Raw genomic sequence first — 15426 nt, 5'->3', positions numbered from 1 at the left:
CTCCTGCCAGTTCTGGTTTCTTCTTTGTGAAGAAGAGGAGTGGTGAACTGAGACCTTGTATTGATTATAGGGGTCTCAATCATCTCACGATTAAGAATGCTTATCCAATTCCATTCCATTGATTATGGAATTATTTGACCACCTGAAGGGGGCAACGGTTTTCACAAAGCTTGATTTGAGTGGGGCATACAATTTCGTGAGGATTAATGAGAGCGACGAATGGAAAACTGCGTTTAATGCCAGAACAGGCCATTATGAGTACCTCGTAATGCCATTTGGCCTTTGCAACGCTCCGGCAGTTTTCCAGGAATTTATCAGTGATGTCCTCCGAGATTAGTTGCAGCTATGTGTGGTGGTTTGTCTCCACAATATCCTCATATTTTCCAAGTCCCTAGAGAGCCACCACACAGATGTATGTCATATGCTTCGGAAACTGAGAGAAAACACTCTCTACTGTAAGTTGGAGAAGTGCGAGTTCCATCGTGAACAGGTTAAATTCCTGGGTTATGCAATTTCCACTGCTGGTTTTTCGATGGACCCAGAGAAACTTTCAGCAGTCCTACAGTGGTCCTGACCTGTAGGTATACGTCCTCTGCAACGTTTTCTTGGCTTTGCCAATTATTATCGGAAGTTTATTCGTAACTTCTCGTCCCTGGTCAATCTCCTGACCTGATATGACCAGAAAGGACGGTAACCCACAGAATTGGTCTCCGGACTCCGTTAAGGCCTTTGATAGTCTCAAGGCGGTCTTGTTTCTGCTCCTGTGTTGGCACATCCTGATCCTATGTTACCCTTTATCCTTGAGGTTGATGCTTCAGAGACTGGAGTTGGCGCCCTTCTGTCCCAACGTCCTACCTCTGAGAGCGCTATGCATCGGTGTGGCTACTTTTCCAAGAAATTGTCACCTGTGGAGTGCAATTACGAGATTGGGGACAGAGCGCTTTTAGCGATCATTTTAGCCCTTAAGGAATGGAGGCATCTCCTTGAAGGTACCACTGTGCCAGTTTTCACTCTTATTGACCATAAGAATCTCACATTCTTGTCTGAGGCTAAACTCCTCTCTCCCAGAAGGGCGCGATGGGCTCTTTTTTTGTCAAGTTTTAATTACATTGTCTTTATTCTTACCTGGTACTAAGAATGTAAGGGCTAACGCTTTGTCGCAACAATTTTCCTCCACTTCCAAGATGGAGTCGGTTCCGGTTCCTGTGATTCCTCCTGATCATAATTTGGCTACGGTTCGCACCAGTCTCACATCCCCTTTGGGTGAGAAAATTCTCGCCACTCAGGTCCATGCTCTTGCTGAGAAACTTTGTGACCGCTGCTTTGTTCCTGAGAGTCTATGTACTGCCGTGCTCCAGACTTGCCATTCTCCCAAGGCTGCTGGCCAACCTGGGAAGAATCAACTCTTTTGAGCCATTTCTCAACAATTCTGGTGGCCTAGTCTATGTGCTGATGTAGCCGCCTTCGTAGCTGCTTGTTCCGTGTGTGCTCAGAGTAAGACTCCACAACACCTTCCAGTGGATCTCCTACAACCCATTCCCAATGGAGAGAGGCCTTGGACCCATCTGTCTATGGATTTCATTGTGCAGTTACCCAACTCCCAGGGCAACACAGTTATCCTTATGGTGGTTGACCAGTTCTCAAAAATGTCTCATTGTATTCCACTTAAGAAGTTGCCCACATCTAAGGAACTGGCTTCCATTTTTGCTCAGGAATTCTTTCGCTTACATGGGCTACCCAAGGTGATCGTCTTGGACAGGGGTAGTCAGTTTGTGTCCCGGTTCTGGCGAGCACAGTTAGGAATTCAGCTTGCTTTCTCCTCTGCGTATCACCTGCAGTCTAATAGTTCCGCAGAACGAGTCAACCAGTCCTTGGAGCAGTTTCTATGTTGCTATATTTGCTATATACCATCATAGCAACTGGTCAGACCTCTTACCTTGGGCGGAGTTTGCTCACAATAGTGCCTTGAATTCTGCTTTCCTGATTGTCCCTATTTATGGAGAACTATGGTTTCCAACCTTCCATGTTGCCTGACTCATTTGTTCCTCAGAGCATTCCTGTGTTAGAGGAACATCTCCGTGGTCTTCGTTCCACTTGGGCACTAGTCCAGGAGGCTTTGCGACATGCCAATGATGGGTACACACTCCATGCTGACCGCAGACACCTGCTTGCGCCTTCCTACCAGGTTGGGGACAGGGTCTGGCAACCTCCGACTCCGTGTTTCCTCTCTGAAGTTGGCACCTTGGTTTATTGGGCCTTTTCATATTCTTCACAGGATTAACACAGTGGCTTACGCTTTACACCTTCCTTTTTCCTTCCTTCCGGTTAATTGCCAGCTCCTATCTCTCCACAGTGACTCACCTGTTGATGATATCCTGCTTGTCAGTCCTGCTTACTTCAGCCATCCAGCCCAGATGATCTCTGCCTTTGCCTGGGCAACATCAGAGATTCTCTCCTGCGTGCCTGTTGAAGACTTGCTTGACTGACATTCCTTCTGGCTCCAGATCCTGCTTGCTGTTCCACTACGTTGATTCCTGACTTTCTGGCTTGTCTGACTATCCATTCCGGTTACCGAACTTTGGCTATGTTTTGACTACGTTTGTTCTATTTACTTTTACTATTTATTTCAAGTGTGATTTAACTGTACTTCTGTCTCGGTCCGATTCATGGGTTCTGACCATAAGTGACCAGTGTCAGTACATTAACCCCTTGATGCTGCATATTACAAATAGCTTAGTTAATTAACCTCCCCTAACCCCCAGCACACCCCCCATGTCTGTTCACATGTGGAGTATTACAAAAACTACCATCAGTGCTGGGGGTTATTATTATTCTTAAACTGGCACCATTGCTGAGGTTATTTTTGCAGAAACTGGCACTATTGCTGGGGGCTTATTATTGCAGCTACTGACACCAATGCTGTGGGTTGTTATTGCGTAAACTGGCACTGATGTTGGCGGCTATAATTACCCAACTCACAACTGCCCTAAAGCAGATTCATTGGCGCTCGGCCACCAGAGACCCCGCTCGGCCACCAACATCTCATGGCCGCCATCAGAGACACCACATGGCCGCCATCAGAGACACCACACAGCCTCCAGGGACCCCGCACAGTCACCAGAGACACCCCATAGCCGCCAGCAACCCTGCATAGCCACTTGAGTCCACACTTGAGAGTCTGCACAGTCAACCAGAGACCCCACACAAATGCCCGATTTTAGTCTTGCCTAGGGCAGCACAAAACCAAAATACACCACTGACTGTCTCCCAGGTGCACAAATCCTTGTTGGGGAGGGGGAATGGCTGCTTCCCCTCCCTGCATCTCTGCAATCCACTGGGGAACAAGAACCAACACCTCTCACCCCGGGCCTCCGAAACTGCCACGGGTGTGTGGAGCAGGGGTCTGCAGTACTCTGTCCTGCTGCCAGCACTTCTGCTGGGGGTTCTCTAGATGGTTTCTCCTCTACAGAAGTGTCTATTAAATCCCCAGTCTCTGGACTTGCTAAAAGTCCAGGGCATGGACTGGTGGCCCTTGGGCCCAGTGCAACACTTTGGCAGGCGACTCATCATCCAAGACATCCTCAGATGAAAAGTCAAGTAAATCCCTGCTTTCTGTGATCCATGTCTAGGGAATGAGGACAGCTTCCTCTTCTCCTGAGCCCTTGAACTGCCGTTGGACAGACGCATTTCTCTATTCATGCTCATCCTGTGCAGAAATAGGTTTGTCAAGGTCAGTCAACACTTGCTGCATCCGCCATAAGACCTCCGCTTCCATAGCTGTGGGTGGAGATGGGCAAAGCACACTGTTGCTCCATTGCTGACACTTTAGCCGAGATTTCAGGACTGTCAACTGGTACGTCTGGATAGTCCCAGGCAAATGGAGCTCACCCCCAGCGCCATCTGTAGGCGATCTCCAGCTCTCATTCCTCAACGGCCGGAAACTCTATATCTTCCAGAGCCCAGTGCATTTCCGAGATGTTCAGTATCTCTTCTCTGAAATCCATGATTTCGTCCAACCGTCACTCCAAATCACTACCAAAGTTAGGGTCCCCTGACAGCTTCACGTACAACAGTCCCAGGTTGCCATAGCCAAAGGCTTCCATTGGGCTGTTATCCGCTATCCAAGGGCATGCTTGGGATACATGCCACCGGAGGGCTCTGTAGCTCTCATCCAGCTGCAACTCTGCCAAGACCAGCCTGCTTAACTTGGCTGTCTGCTCCTTGTGTGGTTTTTCTTCCAAAAACAGCACCTGCAATCCATACTGCGACCAGTACCTTTCCTGGATGGAGGGGAGAATTTTTCCTTTGTGGCGCTGCTCACGGACTAGCGTTTCCTTCCAAAATTTGCAGCGGATGAAATCCTACCCATCCCCGCAGGACCTGCTCTGATACTGTTACTCTTTGCTGTATCTTCATCTCTGGAAACCTCCTTCCGAACTCCTCTTCCATGGCGGCTGGTAACTGTACCTCTCCTTCTATCTGGACGTTGGATCCCAGTGGAGGTTTGGATGTCCCAGACTGCAGGAAGCATCCCACCAATTGCCACCAATGTAACGGAAACCCTGTCGCACTCCATTTGAGTGCTTCCGTCAGTATACAGCCGCCTCCACCCTAAACATCAGATATTATAGCCGCCCGTACTAGCCAACACTAGCTTGTAGGAACATGGAATGTTTTATTGGACAAGGATACAGGCTTTTTATACACTTGAAAAGTATGTCGCCCCCCCACATAAACAATAACCCAAATATTTACCCAAAACATAATACAATGGTTTAGCTAATGAGGTACCGCTGACTCGTGGCTAATCCCATCACAGAGGATCCTTAATTAACCACCTAGATGACTCAGATATCACATTCCAGGTCAGACTTGCCGACTTCAAGCTAACTACAGACAATACACATTAGCATAAGTATAAACACAGCGAACCTTCAAACAGTAGCAAGAGACCTACTTACAATAAACACATTATGGCATTGGGCCCCAGACAGGCTTGCTGATGACATCAACTTTGAGTCCCAAGCAGTGGCAGAGACCATTGTGGCCTTTTTAATAATGTCTTAATAATGTCCTTTTGCATTACATAATGGAACATCTTCCTAAATGCTTCTAGCTCCCGCAAATGCCAGGCCCCATAGTCGGTAGGCAAGAGTCTAGCATTCAGTCCCCTCCAAAAGCCTCTGTTCCGGGTGAGTCTATCACACTATTTACAATGTTACCAGTCCCATTACATAAGTAACATTTGCAGTGTATATTTGCTCCAAGGTGAAGTGCAATCTGCTTTTCTCAGTTATAACAATTTTAGGCTGAGAAAGTTCAGAAGAGGTGGCTGCGGTGTCTTCATGTAATTACTGAAGTGGAAGTTAACAATATGCAAGAATGTTACAGTATGCAGTTTCATGTTACCTTTCAGCAGCAGAAATGTATCTCACTAGCCTTCAGATCTGATTCACAACTGTTACATAGATCAGGAAATAATACCAATTGCGGTTTTCCTCTTTTTATGAAACTTATTGAGTACATTTAATTAAATTTATCCAAGAAATATTTTTTTTTTCTCTTTCTTGCAGGAATGTTCTATGAAGGTTCAGGACGGGAAGTTCAAGCTGCAGGACCTGATGGTGATCCCAATGCAGAGAGTACTTAAGTATCACCTCCTGCTCAAGGTGTGTTTCATCCGACACCAAAGCCCCATAATAAAGGGGTTATATCGTATTTCTCTCTCTGCCAGTTTTCTCATATTGACCAGTCAGATTCTGCCCGTTGTATCTTCTGTAGCTTTGTATTGTACATTTGAGGTAGCGCTAGACCTTGTAGGTAGTGAGTAGGTCAGTGGCAGCTCAACTCATATTGGATCCTTAGAGTGGGCTCCTTCAACCATTTAAAGGTTGTGGAGGTGGGTGAGGAACATCAGGTGTGTATAGAAAGTCTTGGAAACACCAGACCGTTAAAGAACAGTGAACATTTTTTAAATGTATGACATAAACCCTAACCATGTTTCAGCGGATTGGGACTTGCCATTCTTCAGGGCTTTGGTAGTATTAGGTGGGTACTACATGCTGTGTCCACTATAATAACAATGTTTTGGAATGTCTTCTCTGCCTGCAGTGGCAAGCATTTGATACTGCAGATTTTCATCTTCCTTTAGACAAGACAATCCTCGCTCGGCTGGTGTCCAGGATCAGATTGAGTTAATATTGGCATAGATCTGGGATCAGGCAGATACAGTATGTATACAGCCCAAATTGAGAGCCTCATCATAGCCTCCACTGCAAAATCCCCCGATGTGTTGCACTCAATGCACTCCAGCGAATCGGTCATATAAGAAACTGAATCCCCACAATCAGGGCTGCAGCAACACTTCCTGTTTAACTGGCAGAAGGGGGTTACCTCTGAGATATTTTGTGCAAAAGAGCCCTTTTTCAGATCTCTTACTGGACATTTAGGAGCCAGCCAAGTCTCTTTAGTTGAGATGAGTTATCATTGAGATGCCCCATGGTTCTCAGCAACGTCAGAACCAGGGCTTAGACTTTGGCAAAGACATAGGGGGCTTTGGCTAATGCAGCACAGAAATTTGGAAGTGATGTTCGATAGTAGCCATAGTAGCCATGGAATACAGCAACCTAAAGCTTTGCATCTTCAATTTTTATCAAGCGTAGAAAATCTCCCAGATAGGGAGAGGCCAGGCTTGATGATTTCAACCAGAATCTAACAGACTGACATTTAGTTTGCCAAATCCATGTTCTTTTTGAAAAAAAAAAAATGATATTCTTTTTTTATAAAATACTTTTTCACATTTTCTTCATTTATTGATGCATATCAGTATTGTAGTCTCACTGCAGCCACTTCTGTCTACATGCATGCCCTCTAGCAATCATTGCATATTGTTTCTCAGGGTAAGTTTCCTGATGATGAAAACGGTGGATTATACCTGTGCAATGTGTCAGCATTGGCATTTGTCATACTGTCATATGCTCTTACAATTGAGTCTTCAATGTGGTAGAAAAATTGGGAGACTGGGACAGAAGACTACATGAGGACTGTCATTGCGAAATTACTGGGTAGAATTCAATGAATTAAAATGAATGGAACCATTTGCATTCAAATTGCCACTGACCACTGATGATAGTGGGTGGGGGGTTTAAAATATCACTGACCATCAATGATGGTGGGATTTTTTGGGGGTCGGCCGAGTATTTTTACCCCCACCTTTTTATAACGCGTATGGACCAGAGCAATTTTACATTTCCGCTATGGACTTATTTATTGGTGAACAGATGTATAGACTCATCCAGTGTACATTCCGACCTCCGCGATGAGTGGATCAAACAGCCTGCTGATCAGCTTCCCAGCCTAGCACACTTCGATCCCGACTCACTCTGTACTCTCCATAGAAATACTAATGTAGGGAAATTACCTGTGATAAAGCTACTGATTCTCTTTTCATCTATACACAGGAGCTTCTCAGTCACACATCAGACTGTCCAGAAAGACAAACACTGAGAGAGGCTCTAGAAGCTATGCAGGTAAAATACATTGTCAAAAAATCAATGTCAGAATTGTCTGTTATTAATGGCATCACAGGTGCCCCTTTGCAGAAAGACTCTGATTCAAAATGTCAGCTATTCCAGAGATCGTTTTGGAGTTAGTGATGCTGGGAAGGGCTTAACAATATTTTTTTCCCCCAAGCCAGTACAAATAATATTTTAGGCCAGTGGCCCTGAGTGGATATACTCCTCCTATTCCGACCTCAAGCAACAGCAGGTTCACTAGTCTGTAAGATAGCTGTCTGCTCTCTGTTCAGACCTGGATTTGAGCACCTGGCAGAGGAATGTCTCCCATCATCGACTCCAAATATAAAGGTCTGCAAATGAAAATATTGCAAACCTGGGAAATGTGTTCGTGTGTTAATGAAAAGTATTATTTGTGATGATGCCATGGTATTTTATTTATGCAAATTCGTAATTTTTATAGAGCAACAGTCTGTGATTATGAAGAATACAGATGAGCATTTTATCATTCTTGTTGTGTTTTCCATGTTTTGTTTTTCATCTTCATGAGGGTTTTTTTTATGTAGGATCTAGCCATGTACATTAATGAAGTAAAAAGGGACAAAGAGACCCTGAAGAAGATCAGCGAGTTTCAAAATTCCATAGAAAACCTGGTAAGTCTGCTATTGGGCTCTGGGCACACAGACCTCAGAATAATGGGGATGTTGGTGTTCTCCCTAATGCCTTGAAAGAATGTACTCCACCCAATATCTAATGGTCATGGTTGTTGCTACCATCTCATTGATTTTCATGGCTTCCCTGGTGCCTCCCCAATCTGTCTCACAACAAGCTGGGAATCTGGAGGAAGTCACGTGTGACAGATGTGACTTTCTTTGCATCATCTTGTGGGTGTATGAGTATTGGTTAATATAATCTGGACTATTATGACTCTTTTTCTACTGGTATCATAAGGGTGCACTTGCTACCTTTTGACACCTTCCAAACCCCCACCTGCCACCTCAAACAGTATAAGTTGGATGATCAATACATGCATCTGCATCCATTGAGCTTCTTGTGGTTTTGCAGGGACCAGATTGTTCTATTCTGCTATGGACTTTGTTGAATGAATTGTACTCTGCAAAACAGATATGTCAAATATGGCAGTTTAGCCCCCGATTCAAAAGCAATATTGTTGTCTGTGGTGACACTGAATGTGTTTGTGTCTGATCTGATTTGGTGTGCCTTTTTTTTTTAAATATCCAACAGCAAGTAAAACTGGAAGAGTTTGGAAGACCAAAGATAGATGGAGAACTGAAGGTCCGATCAATGGTCAACCAGGCGAAGCAGGACAGGTGAGGCCAGCTGGTTGTGAAGATGTGGAGGTCCAGATAAGAGGAGAGGCTCTATCAGTTTCTTGCTTTTCATTTTGTGAGCACCAGTCTGCTTTTATGTGAATGGTATTGTGGCACTCTATATGCTTTCTTGCAGTAGTGAGGTGTGCAAGGTAAGAAAAAGAAAAACTGAGCAGCTGATGGGCACCAGGGGGGAGGTACTTACAAGAGAGCAACAGCTCAGAGTGGGCATCACCAGTATAATGTTTCCATGAGTAGGCTGTTGCTGGCTGTGGATGGAGCCTGCAGAAATGCAGTGTTTGAACAAAGTTGTTAACCTCTCCAGCCAGCACAGTAAGGGGCTGGAGAATCACATGAGCATTACTTTACAAGTCTCTTGTCTGGTAAAATGGTGTGTTTCACCTGTGTATGTAGTGGTTTATCAAGAGCTGACCTTCAGGCCTCATGCACACTGGACGTTTTTAAAGCTGCTGTTTTTGACTTAAAGAGAATTTTTCTGTAGCCAGTAAACTCCTCAGCATGTTATCCTATGTGTCCATGCACACATACACTGTTATCAGCATTTTTTGGCAGGGTCGTTTTCTTGCTGGACCAAAACCGCTCTAACTCGGATAAAAGCTTAAAAACGCTGAAAAACATGGCTATTCAGCATTTTTGAGCCTTAAGCTGTTGTGGGAGTATAGTTTTGCTAAAAAAACTGCAACAGCTAAAAAAAACGCTGAAAAATGCTACTGCAAAACTCATTCTACAGCTACCGCTTTCTACAGCTAACTCTACTGGTGTTTCTATAATGTCCAGTGTGCATGAGGCCTTACTGTTCATGAACTGCTGTCTGTCATTTGCCACCTTCTCTTTCCCATCAGGTATTTGTTCCTGTTTGATAAAGTTGTCATTGTGTGTAAGCGAAAAGGGTACAGCTATGAGCTGAAGGAAATCATTGAACTGCTGTCCCATAAAATGACAGATGACCCCATGAACAACAAAGACATCAAAAAGGTAAATAATATGGGAAGGGGTTGTATTCATTCTACATCATCACATTCTCAGATGAGAGGTTGCTGGAGCATTTAGGCTAGATGAACACATGTCTGGTGCACATTTCCCCTCCGTTTTCACCGCGAATTTCTAAAGCAGCTGTTCAGCTGTAATTTCCAGATATGGTTCAGATGCAAATTCTTGGAGCCGGCGGCCACCGGTGTCTTTTAGAATAGCTGGTTGTTAAGGAGCAGGCTGTCAAGCCAGCTGCTGCGTCCTTAACAACCAATGACTCATCAGCTGTCAACGGGTTTCCCCCCTCAGCAATGAAAAATTAAGAAAAAATCCCCAATCCCGAAGGGCCTGGTATGGATTTTGAGGGGAACCCCACGGCACAATTTTTTTTTTAAATGGCGTGGGGGTCCCCCTAAATTCCATACCAGACCCTTATCAGAGCATGCAGCCTGGCAGGAGGGGGGGGGGGGATGACGAGCGAGCGAAGTGTTGGTGCACGTCTGGGGAACAGATTGCATTGTAGTGCCTAATAATTTACTGTAAGTACCCCTTTACACTATGTGCAGTGACCTGCGTTTTTCTGCACAAGAACAACCCAGGTCACCAATAGGGCACATATAAAAGAAATCAGTAGCTCTTTATCATAAAACAGTATAAATCATTTTAATAAAACTAGCCATGTTTCATGCCTATACCTGTGATTGTACAGATTGTTTAAAGTTTGTTTCTTTCTGGTCTCTTTATGCATCCACAAGTCACATGGCAAGATGGTAAGATGGTGTCATTGCTTTCTCTGGAATGAACATCAAATACTGTTCTATAGTTATTAGCACAGGATCCTGGTCCATGTCAGCTCAGAGTGTTTCCATCATCAGTCTATTTGGAAAATTGAATTTCCAAGATTGAATAATCCTGAAGCTTTCTAGAGAGATGCAATTTTATATATAATATTCACTGTTCATATAAAGGACCTAACGTGTATTTATTACCTCTCACAGAAATCAAACTACTCCCTCTGACAATGCCTGCATATGTTTTTTTTTTCTCTGGGATGGTGCCATCTTTGTTCAGGCATCATCCTGGGTCAGAACCTATTTCTTTGGCTGAGATGCCGGCTTAGAGATGACACAATTATGTAAATTCTGGCACCTGCTACACTTCTTAGTTAAGTTTACAAATGTCTGACATGGATCAGCCCTTCTTTTTTACTTGTTGCAAGTTATAATGTACAGTCTGTGGGGTTATTGGGAGAGGGGATTGAGAAAATGCTTCCTGTGTGCAGCACACTGCTGACATTATCCTAGCCTAGATAAAGTCACTGAGGTGGTGCTTGGGGACTGCTTTATATTGATAGAAGGTGGAACATTTTTGAAAAATGATACTGTTGCTGTTTATCAATGTAAATACATTCCTGAAATGTCACAATAAAGTTGCTGAGGGGTCTGCTTTAAAAAAAAATTAGAATCAAAGTGAAGGATAATGGCCCGTACACATGATCCGAAAATCAGACAACAGATCTTCCGACGTTTTTTGCTTAATAGTCACAAGTAGAAAATGAATAGGTTACTAAAGTCACGAAAATTCTCATACGACAGAAAAAAAAAAAATCAGAAGTGATGTCATGTGTTGTAATGTATTTGTATTGTATTTTTGGACGACAACTGTACAGACTAAACGAAAATTGTATGATCTGGTATCGTAAATTTCCGTGCTTGTCCGATCGAATAATATCAGATGAATTGTCATGATTGGTTCTCGAAAGCTCTGTATTAACAATCCGATTATTGTACGACCGCGTCGAAATCGGTATTTTTCGTCTGATTTTCAGATTATGTGTACGGGCCATTAGTCGTGGTGTGATTATGATTGCAGTAAATATTCCAGGATGTCTGAGCATCTTTGTTTCTGTCTATGAGTGGACCATGTTTTTTAATGTCTTATGTCTGTGGAAGAGATCAGATAGATATAAGTCCATCTCTGCTCTCTCTCTGCAGTGGTCATACGGCTTCTTCTTGGTACACCTACAAGGGAAGCAGGGCTTCCAGTTCTTCTGCAAGACAGATGACATGAAGAGAAAGTGGATGGAGCAGTTTGAAATGGCAATGTACAAGAATGTTGATTTAAACTTCACTGTTTGTATATTTTTTGTTTTCCACACACACCTCAGTCCCAGGATGGTCATCTCTGTGCTTGTATGTACATCAGTGTACTCTGCCCTGTGCAGAACTGCAGTGTAGGAAGCAAAGTACGCATTCATGCTTCTCTTAGTTTAGTGTTAAGCTGGCCATACACTGTAAGACTTTGAGCCCCACAGGCTGAGTGAGCAAAATCTTGATTCCCCCATCTACCCTAAACAGCATGGATGGAGTAATCTCTCCTGCTGGGTATCATATTCTGACAGTTGACACCAGAATAGCTGAACAATGACTGACTCTGATTGGATGCAGCAGCTGTTCTGTTGAAAATGTTCTGCCCAGTGGAATGATGGACAGGAAGGTGCTTATAGGTCCACCCACAGTTTGAATTTTAGCCCGGTTCATCAAGGAACCAATGGAAAATCTGTTCCATGTATGGTCAGCTTAAGGCTTCATGTAAACTGCTGCTGGTAAACTGACGTTTAGGAGCAGTTGGGTGTTTTTTTTCAGCTGCCCCTGAACTTTCCTCTGTTATCTTATCAGTACATGTACACGGGGTCGTTTCTAGGTATTTGAGTTCAGAAATATTTTTTGGAAAGCAAAAAAAAGCGTTCACAATGGATGTTCAGAGGCATTTGAAACGCCAAATGCCTGTAACGGCTTCTAAACATGGTAACTCACGTTTAGCTGCGTTTTGTTTACAGGCCTATTTCATTTTTGGCTTTTTGAAAAATAAATAAAAAAACGCTTCTAAACGCAAACGGGCATGTAAACGCAGCAAAACGGACATTTTAAAATGTTGTTTACTATCTGTCAAGTTAAATCGTTATGGGGAGGTTGTAAAACGTGCAGTGTACATTAAGCCTTAGGTCTGCACTCTGTTGGTAAACATCCAGTGACAGCAGTGTTCTCTTCTGGTGTCTTATATTGTTTGGTAGGGCAGTGTTGCTTTTCTGTTTATGCAATTAAATCATAAAACTGTGAAAAAGTTAGATAAGTCAACATTTTTTGTCACAAAAACCTATTTCTTATTAATATTAGTTGCCTGGTGCTGATACCTCCCAGACTATGATAAAGATGAACTTGGATATGAAATCTTCTATTACACAAACTTTTTTTTTTATATGACATGTAACTGTGTCACATAAACATTTCTTAAAAGATAAGTTCACTTAAAAAAAAATGTGCATTTTTTTCTTTATTTTTGAAGTCTGTAAAGCAGATCACTGGTGCCATGCAGGTCTCCTGCAGACCTGTCTGTGTGCCTGTACATCCCATATGGGCAAGCAGATACTTGACAGGAAGAACCAATGAACTATCACAGCGCTCCACAGTGCCATAGTAGTTCATTGAGAACTACAAGCTATCATTTGCAAAGGATGTCGGTACTTGTAGTTCATTCATACACAGAGCTCTGTGAATGGATGACACAGCCGTGTAACAGGGAGGGGGGAGCTGGGGGGGGGGGGGGGGATCAGGCTGCAGCATGTAACATGTTCCCAAAGGTGAACTTATCCTTTAAAGTTTCAGGGTGGTTGGCCCCATAGCTGGAAGCAGCCAGTCAGATGCCAGGTTTTTATTCAGAACAGACAGTCAGATCTGCTGCAATTAAAGATACAATGTGATTGGGTCCTGTCAGCAGAACTGTGACTGGTCTTTCCTTATTTAAAGTGGACCATTTGAAAAGCAGCCATATTCAAGCATGAATTATCAATTCAGTGGGGCCTGGCCTTATCGTGGTACCATAATTATGCCACTGGTTTCTTATAATCTGATTGTAAGAAATATAATAGGAAGATTCCCTTTTCTGATTGGCCATTTTTCTGTTTTGTCAGGTCAAACATTAAGCCAGAGAAAGCCAACGCCAACCACCACAACTTCCAGATGTTTACCTTTGAAAAGACGACTAGCTGTAAAGCTTGTAAGATGTTTCTGAGGTGGGTGGTGCAGTCGCGTGTATAGCCTGTTGCAATTAAGGAGGATTTACCAACTTGCTAATTTGTGATTCCTTAAATGTTTAAATTCAAGAGAATCAAAAAAATTGCAATTTAAGAATTCTTTGCAGAAAGCAGCAACATTGCACAATGAATACTGAGGGATATCTGACAGTCTTTTGTTTCTCTGACAGGGGCACATTCTACCAGGGCTACTACTGCTCTAAGTGCGGGGTTGGTGTACACAAGGAATGCCTCGAAACAATCAATGCATGTAAAATGGGTGAGTCTTCATATATATAGTATGACAAGTCAAGCCATCTGAAAGGCTTTTAGTGGAAGGGGTTGCTGTGAAAGCTGATTTATGAGAAAAGAAGGTACTCTAGTGGCTTTAAATGAGGAAGAGAGCTCAAAGTGAGCTTGTCCAAAGGGCAGACAAGAGGTGGGCTAATGGATGGAGCCAACAGAATTTTACATTTTAAAAAAAGTTTAAAATAATTACTTTGCAGTATGTTGTATTTAGTTCTGTATGTATTGCTCATTTGTGGCTTTAGTCATGTAGCACTCCCCTTTATGCCTTTCCTCTCGCTGGGGGCAGTGCACCTTCTTTCTGGGAAAATACAATTTATTTCTGGGATTATGTAATGAAAGCCACATATGCAAGTAGCAGAGAAATGTCAGCCTGAAGAGTTCTGAGATGTGCAGACAAATGTTCTGAGAACTCTGCAATAATCCTTCTGTGTTCTCTCCCTTCTCAGGTCCCAGTGATGACATGGTAAGATATTCTGTAAGTCACTTTAGATCTATATAACGGCTCCCTAATCTATCATGACCTACGTGCATCTCATAGCTGACAAGGAATTAACAGGCCCTGTGTGTCCCAGTGAATACTGGTACTTTTATTTCTTCACTAGCTTAAATTGTGTCCAAGCTTTTATCAGTCAATTTATCAAAAGCTGTGAGGTCTTGCGAACAATGAGAAGGCCCTATGCTGTGTGTTTGTACTCATTTTGGTGTGTTAAGATTAACACCTTAGCAAACCATTAAGCACCTTATGATATGTAGTGGGACATAAATCCACTGTGAATTTCTGCCCCCTGTGTTAGATACACTGTGAATTTTTCTGCTCCCTTTGTTGGCTACACTGTGGAGTTCTGTCAACTGTACGGGGATTATGTTTCCTGAGTCGTTGCTCCCTGGTGTATCAACTTTTATCCTTCTAATTAGATGAATAATGTCTCTGGATCAAGTTAACCAGACATTGTTGTGTGTTGTCACATAGGCACCGTCCATTCACTCTCCAAGAGCCTCTAATGCCTCAGGGGCAGATCAGGTGCGTAGATAGGAGCAGTTAAGGGAATCCAATCATAGCTTCCATGTTCTGATCTCTGACCAATCAATCCTGTTCTTGGTCTTATATGGGCATCTTGTGGGTTCCTGAGCAATTCTTCTTTCTAATGACTCTACACCTCTAATTATTATTCTTTTTGGGGCTGGAAATCTTCACCTTCATGCTGAACTA

The 15426-nt window shown here is 43.3% G+C and overlaps 1 protein-coding gene across 8 annotated transcripts in view; it reads left to right on the top strand.

The window, feature by feature from the left end:
* VAV2 (vav guanine nucleotide exchange factor 2) overlaps positions 1 to 15426 on the top strand; it is a 375354-nt gene that overhangs the window by 310362 nt on the left and 49566 nt on the right. For 3 of the 8 annotated variants that reach the window (XM_073599566.1, XM_073599571.1, XM_073599573.1), the window contains exons 10-20: positions 5574 to 5669; positions 7461 to 7529; positions 8081 to 8167; positions 8760 to 8845; positions 9709 to 9841; positions 10591 to 10605; positions 11830 to 11939; positions 13806 to 13907; positions 14099 to 14187; positions 14663 to 14691; positions 15187 to 15237. In XM_073599566.1, the coding sequence (XP_073455667.1) occupies positions 5574 to 5669; positions 7461 to 7529; positions 8081 to 8167; positions 8760 to 8845; positions 9709 to 9841; positions 10591 to 10605; positions 11830 to 11939; positions 13806 to 13907; positions 14099 to 14187; positions 14663 to 14691; positions 15187 to 15237 (867 nt within the window). The remainder of the gene's footprint in view (positions 1 to 5573; positions 5670 to 7460; positions 7530 to 8080; positions 8168 to 8759; positions 8846 to 9708; positions 9842 to 10590; positions 10606 to 11829; positions 11940 to 13805; positions 13908 to 14098; positions 14188 to 14662; positions 14692 to 15186; positions 15238 to 15426) is intronic. The other 5 variants (XM_073599570.1, XM_073599572.1, XM_073599567.1 and 2 more) reach the window with 4 other exon arrangements.

This window comes from Aquarana catesbeiana, linkage group LG09, assembly GCF_042186555.1.
Source record: "Aquarana catesbeiana isolate 2022-GZ linkage group LG09, ASM4218655v1, whole genome shotgun sequence".
In the NCBI taxonomy this organism is placed as follows: Eukaryota; Metazoa; Chordata; class Amphibia; order Anura; family Ranidae; genus Aquarana; species Aquarana catesbeiana.
The sequence above is the reverse complement of the archived record's forward strand: the minus strand, read 5'-3'. Positions and strand labels throughout refer to the sequence as shown.